Source organism: Oncorhynchus kisutch, linkage group LG20 (genome assembly GCF_002021735.2).
Source record: "Oncorhynchus kisutch isolate 150728-3 linkage group LG20, Okis_V2, whole genome shotgun sequence".
Classification (NCBI taxonomy): Eukaryota; Metazoa; Chordata; class Actinopteri; order Salmoniformes; family Salmonidae; genus Oncorhynchus; species Oncorhynchus kisutch.
In genome coordinates, this window is record NC_034193.2 from 43,328,101 (window position 1) to 43,347,328 (window position 19,228).

Genomic DNA, 19,228 nt, shown 5'->3' on the forward strand with positions numbered 1-19,228 from the left:
TTCCAAAGGACTGAAGGTACCACGTCCATCTGTACAAACAATAGTACGCAAGTATAAACACCATGGGACCACATAGCCGTAACACCACTCAGGAAGGAGACGCGTTCTGTCTCCTAAAGATGAACGTACTTTGGTGCGAAAAGTGCAAATCAATCCCAGAACAACAGCAAAGGACCCTGTGACGATTTTGGAGGAAACTGGTACAAAAGCATCTATATCCACAGTAAAATGAGTCCTATATCGACATAACCTGAAAGGCCGCTGAGCAAGGAAGAAGCTACTGCTCCAAAAACGCCATAAAAAAGCCAGACTACAGTTTGCAACTGCACATGGGGACAAAGATTGTACTTTTTGGAGAAATGTCCTCTGGTCTGATGAAACAAAAATATAACTGTTTGCCATAATGACCATCGTTATGTTTGGAGGAAAAAGGGGGACGCTTGCAAGCTGAAGAACACCATGCTACCATGAAGCACGGGGGTGGCAGCATCATGTTGTGAAGGTGCTTTGCTGCAGGAGGGACTGGTGCACTTCACAAAATAGATAGCTTCATGAGGAAGGAAAATTATGTGGATATATTGAAGCAACATCTCAAGACATCAGTCAGGAAGTTAAAGCTGGGTCGCAAATGGGTCTTCCAAATGAACAATGACCCCAAGCATACTTCAAAAGTTGTGGCAAAATGGCTTAAGGACAACAAAGTCAAGGTATTGGATTGGCCATCACAAAGCCCTGACCTCAATCGTATAGAACATTTGTGGGCAAAACTGAAAAAACGTGTGTGAGCAAGGAGGCCTACAAACCTGACTCAGTTACACCAGCTCTGTCAGGAGGAATGGGCCAAAATTCACCCAACTTATTGTGGGAAGCTTGTGGAAGGCTACCTGAGAAGTTTGACCCAAGTTAAATAATTTAAAGGCAATGCTACCAAATACTAAATGAGTGAATGTAAACTTCTGACCCACTGGGAATGTGATGAAAGAAATAAAAGCTGAAGTAAATCATTCTCTCTACTATTATTCTGACATTTCACGTTCTTAAAATAAAGTGGTGATCCTAACTGACCTAAGACAGGGAATATTTACTAGGATTAAATGTCAGGAATTGTGAAAAACTGAGTTTAAATGTATTTGGCTAAGGTGTATGTAAACTTCCGACTTCCATTGTATGTCTAAAATGTTATCCCAGGGCTACAGACAGTACAGACAATACATTACCACAAAGCATAAAGAGTTGTTTAATAAAAATTGAACCTGTTCTTTTCATTGCACTGTATCAACAGAGACAGAGTGCCTGAGTTGTCTGGCCCTCCATCCTTCATCACCTTTCCACACCCGTCAATAAATCTCTATGGCCACACCCTACTGCAAGTCAACCTGATTGGTGGACATACTACCTGTGGTCATAGTGCACACTCTAGTGGTAGCAGAGAGAGACATCAAAACCACTGAACCTTCCAGATGATATCACAACTGTCACATTATCATTGACAGAATTAAAGTCTATAATCCAAGGCATATCCTTTTTTTATTTTGCCAAGTATTCACCCTCCTTGGCAACAACATAATTGTTTTGGTACCTGGATCAACAATACAATACCAACAAGGTATAAACCAGGTAGTTTGGCTACTGGATGCTGATTGTCTGAAAGCTGTGGTATATGAGACAATATACTATGGGTATGAGGCAAAGCTACTTGTTTGCTGGTCTAATTGCGTTGGGAACCTGTTTATATTAGCAATAAGTCACCTCAGGAGTTTGTGGCATACACAGTGGCGACCCGTCATTCAGAGCCCCACTTGTTTTGAGCCCCACCTGTTTAGCTAAATAATATATATATATACATATACAGTACCAGTCAAGAGTTTGGACACACCTACTCATTCAAGGGTTTTTCTTTATTTTGACTATTTTCTACATTGTGGAATAATAGTGAAGACATCAAAACTATGGAATAACACATATGGAATCATGTAGTAACCAAAAAAGTGTGAAACAAATCAAAATGTATTTTATATTTGATATTCTTCAAAGTAGCCACCTTTTGCCTTGATGACAGCTTTGCACACTCTTGGCATTCTCTCAATCAGCTTCAGGAGGTAGTCACCTGGAATGCATTTCAATTAACAGGTGTGCCTTGTTAAAAGTTCATTTGTGGAATTTCTTTCCTTCTTAATGCATTTGAGCCACTCAGTTGTGTTGTGACAAGGTAGGGTTGGTATACAGAAGATAGCCCTATTTGGTAAAAGACCAAGTCCATATTTTGGTAAGAACAGTTCAAATAAGCAAAGAGAATTGACAGTCCATCATTACTTTAGGACATAAAAGTCAGTCAATGCGGAACATTTCAAGAGCTTTGAAAGTTTCTTCAAGTGCAGTCGCAAAAACCATCAAGCGCTATGATGAAACTGGCTCTCATGAGGACCGCCACAGGAAAGGAAATGCATTGTTCGCTGCTGCATAAATGATGTATTATGCCAGGGAGATATGTATACCGTAGTTAAGAAAGTAATACTAATGTATTTTTTATTTTACGTTTATTCAACTAGGCAAGTTGGTTAGGAACTGCCCATGTTCTGAATTCTGTCGCTGTACATTTCAAAAGTGCTGAACAAATAGTTATATTGACTACGTTTGTCTTAGCTCGTTCATTAACATCTTAATGAAAATTACAGGTGGCCTCTGATCCACTCGTCTTGCCATAGTTTGTACATATCAATTGTCAGTAGAAACCACATTTGTATAAGCAAGTTGCAGGTTTGTGGGCATCATTATAGTGCAATTAATGTATTGTTTAGTGTTGTGTTCTGTTGTGTAGTGGCCTTGCTGGCATGCATCTAAAACATTTGTTTTTAGTTGAAATCGCCACTGGTGGTATATGACCAGCATACTGTACCACGGCTAAGGGCTGTATCCAGACACTCCGGTTTGCGCCACGCGTAAGAACAGCCCTTAGCCGAGGCATATACCAAAACCCCTCTGGCCTTATTGCTTAAGTATAGTTCAACCTGTTTAGAAATGGGATGTTGTAATAGCAATTAAGGAAATAAGTTTTACATCTAGATTGAAGTGGTTGTTGAATAAAAGGCTAATTTGGCTTCCTGATAATTACATGACACAATCACATCATTACATCATTATATCATTACAAACAGCACCAACTATTTGGTTGTTTTGTGATTCATAAAAAATAGCACCACCTGCAAGATAGTTTTTTTTCTAGTTTAAAAACCTCTACAGGATTGGGTGATCCCCCCCCCCCCCCCCCCCCCCCCCCCAACGGGACGGTTGAGCTAACGTAGGCTAATGCGATTAGCATGAGGTTGTAAGTAACAAGAACATTTCCCAGGACATAGACATATCTGATATTGGCAGAAAGCTTAAATTCTTGTTAATTAATCTAACTGAACTGTCCAATTTACAGTAGCTATTACAGTGAAAGAATACCATGCTATTGTTTGAGGAGAGTGCACAGTTTTGAATATGAAAAGTTATTATTAAATGTTATCCACATTTGGGCAATCTTGACACAAAAGTTTGAACAGAAATGCAATGGTTCCATCGATCAGTCTAAAACATTTCACGTACACTGCTGCCATCTAGTGGCCAGAAAAAAATGAAATGGCGCCTGGGCTGGAATAATACATCATGGACTTTCTCTTGCATTTCAAAGATGTACATATAAAATACAAAAAAACGCATGTTTGTGTTATCTTTTACCAGATCTAATGTGTTATATTATCCTACATTAATTTCACATTTCCACAAACTTCAAAGTATTTCCTTTCAAATGGTATCAAGAATAGGCATATCCTTGCTTCAGGTCCTGAGATACAGGGAGTTAGATTTGATATGTCATTTTAGGCGAAAATGGGAAAAAAGGTGCGGATCCTTAAGAGGTTTTTACACAGAACATATTACAAACATATTTCTTGCTTTGCAAACACAACAGTGGTCAAATATGTTTTTGTGAATGTGACAACATTTGTGACTCCACGGATTACATTTGTGACTGCATGGATTACATTTGTGACTCCACGGATTACATTTGTGACTGCATGGATTACATTTGTGACTTGCATTACATTTGTGAGTTGCTCCACATATTTGTGAGTTGAGTTTTATGGATCAGATTAAGACATCCTAAATTTGCATAAAATGATATAAATGAATATATCACAATTACTTTTAGAAATGGATCTGTTTGGTATCCTATCTTATTTTCCTTCTTTCCTATCTTAATTTCCTGTTCCTTTTCCCCTTTCCTCCCCTCCTTTGCTTTCCTTGCTCTCTTTCCACCTATGCTTTCCCAGCTCTCTTTCCTTTCCTCCTGTCCTACATTAGCTTCCTTTCCTCCTTTCCTTGCTCCCTTTCCTTCCTTAGATTTATTTTCCTCTCCTCCTTTCCAATGTTTTTCCTCCTTTCCTAGCTTCCTTTCTTCCTTTCCTTGCTCCCTATCTCCATGTGTATGCTTGCTTATAATCATAATCATATTTTTTTTATAATAATGTCAAATTGATGAGAAAAGATTTCCAGCAGGTAAAGTCAACTTGTAGAGTTGTTGAGGTTTTAAAAGGCTTCTAAAGTTTGTAATTTCCACTCTAAAATGCCTTGATTTGCCCTAACGGAAAATGTATAAACCCCCCAAAAATCCCAATGAATTATAATCCACATAATAATAACACAAATCACAATGTGATTTAACTTACAGCCCTTATTACATACAGCCCAAACTACATTCCCTTATCTGGTCAAGCTGGAAACAGGTGCTCAAAGATTTCCTGTGTGACGGATTGAACCGATCAGAGTGATTCACTCAATGGACTAACTCTGTGTTAGATATGGGGGTATTAAATCTGGTGGGGGGGGGTCTGGGGGTCCTCCCCCGATTTTAAAGAAATGCTTAAATGCATTTCACTTACTTATACCTTTCTGCTAACCATCCATGACTTGCATCTAGAGCGCAATTATTCACATAATCAAAGCGTTCTGTATTTTGAATGTTTTTAATGTATGAATGCCAGTAGAAGCAGTAGAGAAATCCAGGGCAACACGTACATTCTCACAAATCATTTTCATCTGTACTAATAGCTTCTTCCAATCACTTAGTGGAACGCGTCTGGTTTAGTGAAGAGAAAAGAGAGCTTGCAGAACTACATTCTCTAGTAGTCCAACCATCAACTGCCTTTAAATGTGTATTGTTTCTGTCTCCATCCTTCTTCTTCTCTGCAACGCTGACGACAGAGTAGAGTAGATCTAAAGTGATTAGATGGGGGACCTTATTCTGCAACCTGCAGTTCCTTGTTTCAAGGAGATGGTTATCTATACATGTGCTCTATTTCTACGGTTTGAGGTTGACATGATGAGATGCACCTGGAGTAGATGGTTAAAAATGTGGCGTGTGTCACTAACTACTTTATTGGTTTAAAAAACATTGAATCCACATAGTGACAGAGCTTGACATATTTTTTTAAAGAATAATGGGCAAATGTTGCACAATCCAGGTGTGGAAAGCTCTTAGAGACTTACCCAGAAAGACTCGCAGCTGTAATCGCTGCCAAAGGTGATTCTGACATGTATTGACTCAGGAGGTTATTTTATCAAATCTTCCACTTTGTCTTTACATAGTATTTTGTGTAGATCGTTGACGTAAAAAAAATGGCGATTCAATCCATTGTAAAGCTACTTTGCAACACAGTAAAATGTGGAAAAAGTCAAGGGGTGTGAAGGCAGTAAGTAACCTATTGCAGGCTAAGTCTAGTGACAGTTTCAATATCAATAACAGAGCAAAACAATAGCAAACCCTGCATCAGAAACGGGATAAACTTCAAATGTATGCATGTACTAACTGCATTTTAAGGAACATGCACCTTACAGTATGTACAATGACTGAATGTTTGTTCTCTATATTGCAGTACCCCTGGCCTCCATGCTTCTCCCTCTCGTTTCATTACAATATTGACTCAAACCTATGTTGATCACAACCCTTATGGGTTGTTTAAAGGACAGAATGTCTCAGAGAGAAAACCCATCCAACTGGGTGTTTAAACATCCCTTTTAAATCTTATCCTTCTGAGAGGTTGGCAGCTGGTGAACACCCTCCACCCACACGGTCTGCTGAAACGTAATCCTCCAGACAGTCATACGAACAATGATATGCTTTGTTTAAAATATACATTTTTAAAAAGGAACATGAAATGGATGCAAATGTCAACATTTGAATTCATTGTCAACGCAAAAAAAAATGTTTTTAATGTGTCTTGTGTCTTATTTCAATGTGCATAATTTACAGTAGACTTAAAGATGAAACTGAATCTAGTGTATAACTGGAGTGTTCCCTACATGTACATCCTTTCACACAGACATCCTTTGTTACCATGAACAGAGAACGCATCCAATTGTTATTATACTATACATCCAATTACATTTTTTTTTCATCTACTAAAATAATTTGGTAATTGTAAATCTGTGATTGCAACTTCAATCACAGGAGGCTGGTGTCCCCTTAATTGGGGAGGACAGACTCATGGTATTGGCTGGAGTAGAATCAATGAAATGGTATCAAATACATCCAACACATGGTTTTCAAGTGTTTGATACCATTCCATCCACTCCATTCCAGCCCTTATTATGAGCCGTCCTCCCCTCACCAACCTCCACTGACTTCAATACGTCCCCTTGACCATCGCAATGCACACGCGCAATATGTTATCAGTACAACAGTGTCTTTTTGTCTATGAAATAATTGATGACAATATACTTTGAAACACCTCTGTTTCTCCTGCTACACGATGGAGGTTAATACCACAGCATGATCTTTTCTCACTACTTTAGATTTTCTGGTAAGAATGTCAAACAACACCACCCACAATATCAAGCGTTGTCTTTACCATTAGCCTAAGTCATTTTACTGGCCAACTTTTCTTATTGATAAGTGGGTTAGTGGGCACGAGTAAAAGAGTCACCTGTTAGACTGCACTCAGTACTTACCCCCCCCCCCCCCAACCCCTCCCTTAACTCCATTGTGAAAAACAGAGGGACTACGGGGTAAATGAGCATAACAAGAGCTTTTCCAGGAATGCTTGTTAAGGAACAAGAAAAAGATGAAGTGCGAGTTCCACCAGAAAATGGGGCTGACTCACACCACCCTGAAGAAAGTGGAATGGAAGGAGGTGGGAGAGAGTGAGCAGGTTGTTCACATTCTTGGGATGTCCACTGTCATCAACAAACTCCTGGCCAAGCCCCTTTTTCTTCCTCCTCAGGTATATAACCTTTCCACCAGAGTGACGCTTGTCAGATCCTTTGTCCAAGTCTGATCCAGCCAGCATCTGCTACCGTACCTGTGCCAGCCAGCATCTGCTACCGTACCTGTGCCAGCCAGCATCTGCTACCATACCTGTGCCAGCCAGCATCTGCTAACATACTTGTGCCAGCCAGAATCCTCCATCCACCATCCACCACTATGTCGTTCACCTCCAGATCCTACACCTCTTCCAGGGCCCTCAGCATGTATGGGAGTGCCAGTGGCCACGGTTCCCGCATCTCCACTTCCCAAGCTGGGGGATTCTGCGGCACATCTTCCTCCTGGGGTGGCTTGGACCTGGCTGACGGCCTGGACCTCCACGTGTCAGCCAACGAGAAGTCCACCATGCAGAACCTGAACGACCGCCTGGCCTCCTACCTGGGGAAGGTGAGATGTCTGGAGGAGGAGAACGCCGAGCTGGAGAAGAAAATCAAGGATTGGTATGCGTCACGCACAGTTATCTGCCACGACCACAGTGCCTACTTTGCCACCATCGCTGGCCTGAAGGACAAGGTGAGAGGGGTAGGGGGAAGGGTGTGTATGTTAGAATTAGGGCTGTTTGACACCTGACAATGTTAACTTATTCCCAGAAGCACTAACTCCATCATCACTGTTGATTTATTTGCTGGCTCCTCTGTGTACAGGCAGTTAGTTGTTGCATCTGTTCCTATCTATGGGGGTGAGGAGGGAAATGTGTGTGAGATGGGATGGGGGTGTTTCAGCCAAAAGGAATTCTGGCAGAGACATTTTTTTGTTCTGTCCCTTGAAGGCCAATGCAGAATACGTACTAAAAGAATGTCATTAACTACAACTTCACGCGTCAATATTCATAGGTCATCTTATCTTCCTATAGCTACATACCAGATTTGCAACCAAACATGAGTCCCAAATGGCATGCTATTACCTAAAAAAGTGCACTACATTTGACCAGAGCCCTATGGGTCCTGGTCAAAAGTAGTGCACTATATAGGGAATAGGATGCCAATTGGGATTACAACCCAAGTCTCCTTTCTGGCATTCCTGCTGCAGGTCACAGTCACTTGAGAATGTGTGTATAATGATGTGAGTGAAAATGAACACCGTGCCATTGTGATTTCTGTTACACAGATCCATTTGGCATCCAGGTCCAATGCCAAGACTTTGCTGGACATTGACAATGCCAAGCTTGCTGCTGAGGACTTCAAGATGAAGTAAGGGGCTACTAACTACTATGAATCACGACACACTATTCATATAAAACATGTGCTGTCACTCAAGGCTCTATACAACACACTCTGAGTAGAAGTTACCCTTTTCAGATACAGAACCAGAATCTGCCTAGCCAAGCTAAATCCTATCCATAACTACTAGTGAGGAAAAGGCTAAACTGATCAATGGCCGTGTCCGAATACCCATACTAGCGTATTACATACTTAAACAGTTTACTTGTTTTGGCGTTTGATCTAGTAGAATTCATGTGTCTTTTCAGTCTCACGTGTTTGACAACAGATTCAATGATACGCTGTGCCAAAATGAACAAATGGTGGGAGTCAATGCATTCGCGCATTAGATGACACATTTCGATTACTATTTTCAAATTTGACACACTGTAAAACGTTCTTCTTCGCACACTATTTAGTACGCTAGTGTGGGTATTCAGACACGGCCCGTGTCTAGCCATCCCTACTCCATAGACAAAGCAAAAGACTACAATCTGATCACATATTGGTAGCCTGTGTGACCTTAGCATGACCTTTGACCTGCTCAGGTATGAGAACGAGCAGTCCATGAGGATGGCAGTGGAGGCAGACATCAGTGGTCTGAGGAGGGTCCTGGATGACATGAACCTGGGCCGCTCTGACCTGGAGATGCGTTACGAGGGCCTGAAGGACGAGCTCGTCGTGCTCCAGAGGAGCCACCAGGAGGTAACCGATTGTTCTGGGGGGCCAACAGTTAGTCACAGGACAACCACACAGGGGAGCTGCTTTTCACTGTACACCCATTCAAAACCACACAGCGTTAGCAACACAAATCGAACAAAATGCCATGCCTTCTTATCTTTGATGTCCACCAACGCCCACACGTTTTCACCTGCCTCCTCACAGCCACACCTGCAGTATAACAGATATGTTTGTTCTAGTGAATCTGAATAGGAATGACATGCATATGTTGACTTGTTAGTGCTGGCCTAATAGTGCAATCAGTACTAGGAAAATATATTGATTATTTGCTTAGTGTTCAGTGACGATATACATTGGACCTTACATGTATTTCATTCCACTTACAGCAGCAGAAAACTCACTTCAGTAGGCATCCACAACAGTTGCTAGGCGGAAGGATATCATTGGCCACTAAGGAGTACTTAGCCCTGTTTTCTATGGGGTGTTATTGGAGCAGTTGATGTTTAATACACAAATATGACATCTAACTAACCTCTGCTGATATCACACCAGGATTTCCCTTACACAGATGGATGGGTGTTTCTTTTTACAACACAGTACCTCTCCCCCTCCTCACACTTCCTAGTATTCTTTATTTCTTCCATTAACTCACTATTATCCTTTGTGGGACTCTTACATCCATAAACACACACATTACAGTTCATGTATGGTGCATAATGGGTCATATATTGACCAGTAAGAGACATTAGATTAGTTGACAATAACTTAATCCCTCAGGTTTAAAATCCTCTGGTTGAAAAACATGTAATCACAAGTGTGATTTATCTAAAACGGTGAGACCTGTTTAATCGCAGTCAAGCTACTGTTGGTTGTTATGGTTACTAACTGAGGTTACACCCTCTGACCTTTGACCTATAGGAGATTGCCATGGTAAAGTCCCACGTGGGCAGCCAGGTGAATGTATCGGTGGATGCTGCCCCATCCCAGGACCTGAACGCAGCCATGACCGAGATTAGGAACCACTACGAGTCTGTGGCCGTCAAGAACCACAAAGAGCTGGAAGCCTGGTACCAGGGCAAGGTGAGCTGAATGACCAAGATACTTACTATATGTTGTCATTTATCCAAAAGAGTTACTCTCTAAAGGTTTTTTCCCCTCATAAGAATAATGCAATTCAGTTTCAGACAACGTCAGCTGCCCTAAAAAAAACTTGTATTAAAATTAAAAGTGTTACATTTGAAGTGTTAATTAAAAAACATGTTTAAAGCATGAAGAACGTATATTATAGTATATAGGATGAAGTGAATGATCTATTGAAGCATGGAAATCAATTTAGAGACTGAATGAGTAGGCTCTGAGGTAAACTGTGTTGACTGTGTTTTTTTTTAACCTGTATAGCTGGCCACAGTGGAGATTGAAGTCGTGACAAACAATGAGCAGCTGGTCAGCTGCCTCACAGAGTTGAAGGAGTCCAAGAACACCCTCCAGAGGCTACAGATTGAACTGCAGTCCCATCTGAGCATGGTACAAGACCACACACACACACACACACACACACACACACACACACACACACACACACACACACACACACACACACACACACACACACACACACACACACACACACACACATAATAGAATTGGAAGTGAAAACTCAGGCATGGATTTTAGCCAGGTCTCTGCATATCGTTATTCTGACACCCATAAATACCTTACTGACATTTTGAACTTGGCAACATGCCCACCTCATGTCTGGCCCTGACCAAACATTTTTATGGGTGTGTAGTCTATTGGAGCACCAGATTCACAACCTCTCACACACTTTTGTGCAACCGAGTTATACAATAATAGAATATTATCCATATGTGTAGTGCAATAGTGCAATGAAGAGGTTACCCACCCTATCCCCCTTGAACAGAAGCAAAACTTGTGCAACAGTGTCACATACTATGGCAGTATATCATTGGACAAGGCACCAGTATACTAGTTCACTCCAGGGGGAAGTTTTCCCTAGGTAACGATCTAGGATCAGCTACCCCTCATCTAATCCTAAACTTTACCATTAGTGGGGAGAAAAAACTGACCCAAGATCAGCGTCTAGGTGCTACTTCACCCTTCACCCACTCCCTCCTCCCCCGATAGAAATCCTCCTTGGAGGGCACCCTGGCAGACACCCAGAAGCACTACTCTGCTCAGCTGTCAGGGCTCCAGAGCATGGTGACTAGCCTGGAGCTCCAGCTCTCCCAGCTCCACGCCAACATCACCCACAACAAGCAGGAGTACGACATGTTGCTGGACCTCAAGACCCGGCTGGAGCTGGAGATTGCAGAGTACAGGAGGCTGCTGGACGGAGAGGACGACAGCTCCACCCAAGGTGAGCCATTGTATACAGCTGGCAATAGGCCTTTGCAGACTTCTTCCCAAACGCATCATCATGAGACTGATGATACTTGGTCTTGCTTGATTTTAAGCTGAAAGCAATATGCTGTATCTTCAACAGTTGAAAGTTGACCATTATTTTGAACTGTATCAAAAGTGGACTGAAGAAGATGTTAAGAAACAAAAATGATTCTAAAATGATGCTTTAAAGTGCTCAGTATGAGTATTGCAAAGATATTTACTCCTTGTCCATTTTTGACTCCACAGTGGTTACCAAGACGATCATCGTGACCCAGACCACTGTGGATGGAAAGGTGATGGAAACCACTGAGTCTTTTAAATAAGTTATTAACAGAACCATCAATAAAGATTATGTGGTTGAATGAGAATGGACTGTGTGGTTTCACTGGTTTCAGAAATATTCATGCTTTATCATAGACTGACTACATGAATATGTGTGTATGGATGTATAGCAGATACATTTTGTGTTCTCATTTCAAATGAATTGTTTTCAATTTGACATCTTTCAACCAAAACATGGTGTACAGCTCTACAGCTGACCTCAGAAACAGTCTCCATACGTACATATAACTCTGGATCTAATACTTGAAAAACTGAGAGTTTGAATTAAGAGAGACAGAATTATGTAATTCTGCTGACTACTAGTGTGACGACCCTCCCGTTATGTCTGCCAAATTCTTTCTCTTTGCTCTTGTTTCCCTTGGTGGGATGTCGGGGGGCGGAGCCGGGAGGGTCGCACCTGGGATCAGTTGTGTCCCGGAGATGAATACACCTTTTCCCCCCGTTCACTGAGGAAATACTCTCCACGTAGACACACTATTATTTTTGGTTCTGGCGTGTTGTGGTTTCTTTGTTTTGGCACATCTCAACACCCCTCATTATCACCATCGATGAATGCAACCGCTCACTTACACTACTGACAACACACACCATTGTTAATTGTATATAGTTTACTTTAGTTAATATATGTACTTTTGTTATTCCTCATCTCAATGTTGTCACCCTCTTTGTTATGGGCTACAGGCCCATTTGTGACACTAGCAATCAGACTTCTTCTATCCGCAATTCAAATAATGCAAAGAATTAAGCTCAACTCAGCAGAAGCGAATGTTATAAATTACACTATTCAAGATCATACTGACACATATACTTTCTCAATACCATAGAATTGGCCTCATGTGCAAAAGATAACCGCCAAAATAATAGTCAGATGTATGGGAGCACGCCAGATCAGATAAATCAAGTTGCAAGACACAGAAGACAGAATGATGGTGTCAGCAAGTCAGAGCATCTTTATTACATTGACAATGGGTTCTGTTGTTGGTGTTCCATCCAGATGTAGTAGAATATGTTGTTCTGGAGGTTTTAACCATAGAAATAGAATAACCAGAAAATAAATCCCCATTCAAGTCAATGTTCCATGATGGTTGTCTGAGGGGCTTTAGCCATTCTAGAAAGAATAGGAGGATGATATGGACATCTTAAACTAGAGTTAACCAGAGCTGGCCTCAACAAATAATACAGATAAGGAAGACAGGGATTTCTCATCTTACAAATATTTTGTATAAGTTGTAACGTTGTATTTTAGGTTGCATGAATAAAGTACTGGGGAACAACAATATTCTGAGTGCTGGCCTCTCATTTCCTATACCCATTCTAGTAATTATATGTCTATGGGGTTATCCCATTGCTTGCTGCAGTGCTTTCTGTGTGTGTATGTGGGACCTTAAGCGTGTTTGGTTTCACTTGAAGAGACAACCTTGCCGTCCACTATTTCCTCTGTGACGATCACCACCTTGCGTGTGGTGGAGGTGGTGGAGCTGGAGGAGCTGTGACCGGATTTCGAGGAGCTGAGGCCGAGTCTGTGAGGAAGGGATACCAATGGTTAGCATAGTTAGAATCTATGATCATAATAACTATCTATTAAAGGTCACATAGCAGTAGATTCATGTCAAAAGTAACCATGTCTCATAGTAAGGTCAACTTCAAATGAAGATTGTTTTTATAGTCAAATGTTGAGGGAGACATCCAATCGCATCCTGCCATACCCGCTAGCCTCTCCGTCCAGCAGCCTCCTGTACTCAGCGATCTCCATCTCCAGGCGTGTCTTGATGTCCAGCAGCATCTTGTACTCCTGGCCCTGGCGTTCCATGTCGCTGCGGAGAGACACTAGCTGCTCCTCCAGACTGGTCACTTGGTTCTGGAGGCGTCCCAGCTGCATGGAGTAACGGCCCTCCGTCTCCGTCAGCGTGTTCTCCAGGGAGCCTTTCTATTGGCCGGGAGGGATAGAGATGATGGGTCAAAAACAGCGGGAGTTGGTTTTGAATTTGGAATGTTTACAGTCATACTGAAAAGTTAGCTCTAGTAATTGAATGTGTAGGCAGGTAGAGGTTAGCTATAGTAATGGAGTGGTGCCTGGCTATAGCAACTTGAGGGACAGTGTTAGAGACCAGGTGAAAGGGAGATAGTTGAGGGTTGGAAAAGAGAATGATGAAAGAGTCAACTGTTGATTTTTGAAGAAAGTTGTAGAAAGTTGTGTTAGTAATGTCCCCTAAACTGTTGTCTGTGGTTAGATGTTTGTAATTACGTCTCACCATGCTGAGCTGTGACTGCAGTTCGATCTCCAGGCCCTGCAGTGTGCGACGGATCTCTGAGATCTCTGACTTGGAGGTCTGGAGAACCTCTGTACTGGATGCCACCTCCTTGTTCAACGTCTCCGTCTGTAAAAAATAATAAGTTGTTAATGGTTGAAAAGCACTCTATTGTCATACTTGAGTAAAAGTAAACACACCTTAATAGAAAATGACTCAAGTAAAAGTGAAAGTCACCCAGGAAAATACTATTGGAGTAAAAGTCTACAACTATTTGGTTTTAAATATATTTAAGTAAATGTAATTTCTAAAATATACTTAAGTTTTAAGAGTTCAAGTTTTTTTTTTGCCAGGGGCATATACCAACATCCAGTTTTTTTAAATTATTTATTTGTTTTTTGTTTTTTTACAAATGAAGCATGTGTGTTTAGTGAGTCCGCCAGATCAGAGACAATAGCGTATTACCAGGGATGATCTCTTGATAAGTGAATGACTTGGACCAATTTCCTGTCCTGCTAAGTATTCAAAATGTAACAAGTACTTTTGGGTGTCAGATCAAATGTATGGAGTACATTATTTTCTTTAGGTATGTAGTGAAGTAAAAGTAAAAGTAGTCAAAAATATAAACAGTAAAGCACAGATACCCCAAAAACTACTTAAGTAGTACTTTAAACTATTTTTACTTAAGAACATTACACCACTATAACTCATCGATCATCACAGGAACAAACCAACTCATGATAGAATGTGACAACATTACCAACTAGAAGTTAAGGAACATCTACACCATGAACATAGTTTAGAGGTTCTAGAGGTTCTACCTTGGTCTGGAACCAGGACTCCAGATCGCGCTGGTTCTTGGCACTAACGGACTCGTACTGCTCACGGATCTCAGCCATGACTCTGGACAGGTCCTGCTGTGGTGCTGCGTCCACCTCCACGTTGATCTGTCCAGTCATCTGTGACCTCATGGCCAGCAGCTCCTGTGGAGAAACACATAGGGGTTAGTTTAAAGAATTAAGAAGTGACTAACCTCTGCTGATGGTAACAACTTGACCTGCCCTCTGTCTTCATTATACATTTGAACACCATTGCTTGATACAGATGTGCTTGAAAGCCAGCAGTGGTGTTCAAGTGGAGACCCATAGCAGGTTGACATGGTCAATAGATGTAATACATTAAGGGACTGTATGGATATGTTCCATCAGCCCACACCCACCTCCTCATGGTTCTTCTTGAGATAGATGAGCTCCTCCTTCAGCCCCTCGATCTGCATCTCCAGGTCAGATCTGGCCATGGTCATCTCGTCCAGCATCCTCTTCATCCCGGCGATGTCTGCCTCCACTGACTGACGCATGGCCAGCTCGCTCTCATACCTGAGAGATAGAGAGAGCTTAGGTCAAAGAACTGCCTGAATGTGTTCCTCGGTGAGAATAGGAAGGGGGTTATAGAATCCAGAATTCCATTTAGTTTTGGAAAGATAACAGAAAGTAACACCAGGCTTTTTGTATGTATGTTGGGAGGGTATGGTTATGGTGGAGGTGAAGGGTAATGTCATTTGATTTCCTTTTTCATAGATTCTACGCAAAATGAAATAAAAAACATTGAGGGTTTTTACAGATTTGGGCTTATTCTATTTGGTTAATGGAACGCACCAGCAGTGTACTGTATCTGTGGATGGAGTTTGATATATTTACTTGGTTCTGAAGTCGTCTGCAGCGAGCTTTGCATTGTCGATGTTCAGATAGATGCCCCCATTCAAGCAAGTGGCAGCCTGGATCTGAGAGGTGGAGGATGGCAAAACATTTCAGGATGGGGAATGCATGGAATTTCACACTGATGCAGTACGCACAAACTGTGATATCACACTGTAATCATTGAGTTCTGAGTTTCAGCTGCACTGTAAATGATAGCCCATAGAAGCATTACAGGGAACCTGCTGTCTTTTTGAACATTGTAAAGCATGACACGAAGAAACAAATGGCGCCTTTCGCAATCGCCTTGAGGCTCTTAACAGACAGGTAGGATTGGCTTCAATGATCTGCTATATTGTCGATGCTTCAGCTGCAAATATGCATACTGTCTTTGGTTGGTTGAATCAATTATAACAAATGCATAGAATTTAGCATTTTCCAATAGTCATGAATAACTCTCAGTAACTGACATGTGTACAGCATGTACATGTACTCTCTAACGAAGCATGACATTGTCACTCTGCAGACATTACCATGTTTTGACATGCTGTGATGTCATTATTGAGTGCTCTTGCTGTCAAGGAGACATGTCACTTACCTTGTCCTGCAGGTCGGCAATAGTAATGTGGAAGCGAGAGTAGTCGCGAGCGCTGGGGGACGTCTTGCTCTCCATGAACTGACGGATCTTCAGCTCCAGCTCGGCGTTGGCCGCCTCCAGAGAGCGCACCTTCTCCAAGTAGTTGGACAGGCGGTCGTTCAGGTTCTGCATTGTGGCCTTCTCGTTGGCCGACACATGGAGGTCGGCTCCACCGCCACCACCACCACCCCCTCCCATGCCGAAACCATAACCGCCACCACCACCACCCCCTCCCATGCCGAAACCATAACCGCCACCTCCGCCGCCACCCCCTCCCATTCCGAAACCATAACCGCCACCACCACCTCCTCCGCCGGAACCAAATGAGGAGCTAGAGATGCGCACCCCAGAGCCTCCTGCACCTCCATACACACTGCCGGCCCTCATGGCAGTGACGCGGCCTCCTCCACCACCACCCATCGAGGAGAAGCGTGAGGGGCCCATACCCATTCCACCTCCACCTCCAGACCTCATGGACATGGTGCCACCTCCACCACCGCTGCTGCTGTAGGACATGCTAGATCTGGAGAAGGACATGGCTGCTGAGAAGGAGTCTGCCTGCCTGGGATGAAGAGGAGAGAGAATGTGGTGCACGGCCCAGCCACTGTTCCCTTTATATGCTGCACATGGCGGAAGGAGGGATGGAGGGTGGGAGGAGGACATGTGTGGGGGAGGCAGAAAGGAGGAATACAGGTTAGTATTACCACATGTAGGGCAGGGCTCCTCCCCCCACTTTGACACATTGGAATGCAGAAGACGGAAGAGGAAAGATAGATATGGTCTGTATGTGTGGATATGCAAATTTTGTAACTCCACTCTCCCCCTTCTCACTCTATAGGTGGTGGCAGCCGACAGGGTGCTTGCAGGCACTCACACAAACATATAGAAGTGCACACTCCTATAAAGAGATGGAATTCCTCTCCTTTAACAGCATCTGGCTTAAAGCATAGACAGGCCTGCGTCTATTAGCCCCAGGTAAGTAATTTACTCAGTCAACACACACAGTATAACTTTGACATGCTGTGACAGGTGACAGATGTTTTCTGAGCATATTTGAAACACTGAATGGCTATTTACCTGTACCTGTTCAGTTACCAAGACAACAAGTTGCAAAGAAACGTCCCAGTACAATATGATCTTTCTCTTCACACCGAGACAACATTCTCCCCGAACAGACCTGTCTTTTCCCTTAATCACAACAGTTGATTGTTCCTTGATAGATTTTCTGATTTTATGCATATACTCAGGTTTCACTCAACTTTATGCGTGTCCCATCTACTGTAGGAGTCTGCAGGACCGACAAAAGTAGTTTTTCCTTCCTTTTACCACTTTATAGAGTCATTAGTCGGGGCATCGTACCCCAGAAAAACTCACCTCAGGTGGGATTAAAGTAGTGTTCTTTTCCGTTAACACCTTGGCAGGGAACTTGACATCTGAATATTTCCATATACAGTGGGGAGAACAAGTATTTGATACACTGCCGATTTTGCAGGTTTTCCTACTTACAAAGCATGTAGAGGTCTGTATTTTTTTCAAATCAAAGGTACATTTCAACTGTGAGAGACAGAATCTAAAACAAAAATCCAGAAAATCATATTGTATGATTTTTAAACAATTAATTAGCATTTTATTGCATGACATAAGTATTTGATACATCAGAAAAGCAGAACTTAATATTTGGTACAGAAACCTTTGTTTGCAATTACAGAGATTATACATTTCCTGTAGTTCTTGACCAGGTTTGCACACACTGCAGCAGGGATTTTGTCCCACTCCTCCATACAGACCTTCTCCAGATCCTTCAGGTTTCAGGGCTGTCGCTGGGCAATACGGACTTTCAGCTCCCTCTAAAGAAGTTCTATTGGGTTCAGGTCTGGAGACTGGCTAGGCCACTCCAGGACCTTGAGATGCTTCTTACGGAGCCACTCCTTAGTTGTCCTGGCTGTGTGTTTCAGGTCTTTGTCATGCTGGAAGACCAAGCCACGACCCATCTTCAATGTTCTTACTGAGGGAAGGAGGTTGTTGGCCAAGATCTCGCGATACATGGCCCCATCCATCCTCCCCTCAATACAGTGCAGTCCGTCCTGTCCCCTTTGCAGAAAAGCATCCCCAAAGAATGATGTTTCCACCTCCATGCTTCATGGTTGGGATGGTGTTCTTGGGGTTGTACTCATCCTTCTTCTTCCTCCAAACACGGCAAGTGGAGTTTAGACCAAAAAGCTTTATTTTTGTCTCATCAGACCACACGACCTTCTCCCATTCCTCCTCTGGATTATCCAGATGGTCATTGGCAAACTTCAGACGGTCCTGGACATGTGCTGGCTTGAGCAGGGGGACCTTGCGTGCGCTGCAGGATTTTAATCCATGACGGCGTAGTGTGTTACTAATGGTTTTCTTTGAGACTGTGGTCCCAGCTCTCTTCAGGTCATTGACCAGGTCCTGCCGTGTAGTTCTGGGCTGATCCCTCACCTTCCTCACAATCATTGATGCCCCATGAGGTAAGATCTTGCATGGAGCCCCAGGCCGAGGGTGATTGACCGTCATCTTGAACTTCTTCCATTTTCTAATAATTGCACCAACAGTTGTTGCCTTCTCAGCAAGCTGCTTACCTATAGTCCTGTAGCCCATCCCAGACTTGTGCAGGTCTACAATTTTATCCCTGATGTCCTTACACAGCTCTCTGGTCTTGGCCATTGTAGTGAGGTTGGAGTCTGTTTGAT

General features: G+C 42.6%; 2 protein-coding genes across 2 annotated transcripts; one reads left to right on the forward strand and one right to left on the reverse strand.

The window, feature by feature from the left end:
• The first annotated feature begins 7,017 nt into the window (after positions 1–7,017).
• krt98 (keratin 98) lies at positions 7,018–11,954 on the forward strand. Its single transcript, XM_020453392.2, has 7 exons — positions 7,018–7,816; positions 8,411–8,493; positions 9,051–9,207; positions 10,102–10,263; positions 10,582–10,707; positions 11,329–11,560; positions 11,833–11,954. Exons 1-7 carry the CDS (start codon positions 7,463–7,465, stop codon positions 11,907–11,909), a joined length of 1,191 nt encoding a protein of 396 aa, XP_020308981.1. The 5' UTR covers positions 7,018–7,462; the 3' UTR covers positions 11,910–11,954.
• An 898-nt stretch (positions 11,955–12,852) lies between these two features.
• LOC109865753 (keratin, type I cytoskeletal 13-like) lies at positions 12,853–17,119 on the reverse strand. Its single transcript, XM_031799787.1, has 7 exons — positions 16,470–17,119; positions 15,875–15,957; positions 15,397–15,553; positions 14,999–15,160; positions 14,181–14,306; positions 13,635–13,855; positions 12,853–13,448 (listed from the first exon to the last, which is right to left on the reverse strand). The coding sequence occupies exons 1-7, from the start codon at positions 17,043–17,045 to the stop codon at positions 13,313–13,315; spliced, it is 1,461 nt and encodes a 486-aa protein (XP_031655647.1). The 5' UTR covers positions 17,046–17,119; the 3' UTR covers positions 12,853–13,312.
• Between the last annotated feature and the right edge of the window lie 2,109 nt (positions 17,120–19,228).

Bases quoted from the DNA above. Each gene is read 5' to 3' on its own strand.
- krt98 (XM_020453392.2), top strand. From the start codon at position 7,463: ATGTCGTTCACCTCCAGATCCTACACCTCTTCCAGGGCCCTCAGCATG. The intron at 7,817-8,410 runs GTGAGAGGGGTA...TCTGTTACACAG, and splicing joins TCGCTGGCCTGAAGGACAAG to ATCCATTTGGCATCCAGGTC. The intron at 8,494-9,050 runs GTAAGGGGCTAC...TGACCTGCTCAG, and splicing joins GCTGAGGACTTCAAGATGAA to GTATGAGAACGAGCAGTCCA.
- LOC109865753 (XM_031799787.1), bottom strand. From the start codon at position 17,045: ATGTCCTTCTCCAGATCTAGCATGTCCTACAGCAGCAGCGGTGGTGGA. The intron at 15,161-15,396 runs GTGGGTGTGGGC...GTTTCTCCACAG, and splicing joins TCAAGAAGAACCATGAGGAG to GAGCTGCTGGCCATGAGGTC. The intron at 13,449-13,634 runs GTATGGCAGGAT...CCTTCCTCACAG, and splicing joins CTGGACGGAGAGGCTAGCGG to ACTCGGCCTCAGCTCCTCGA.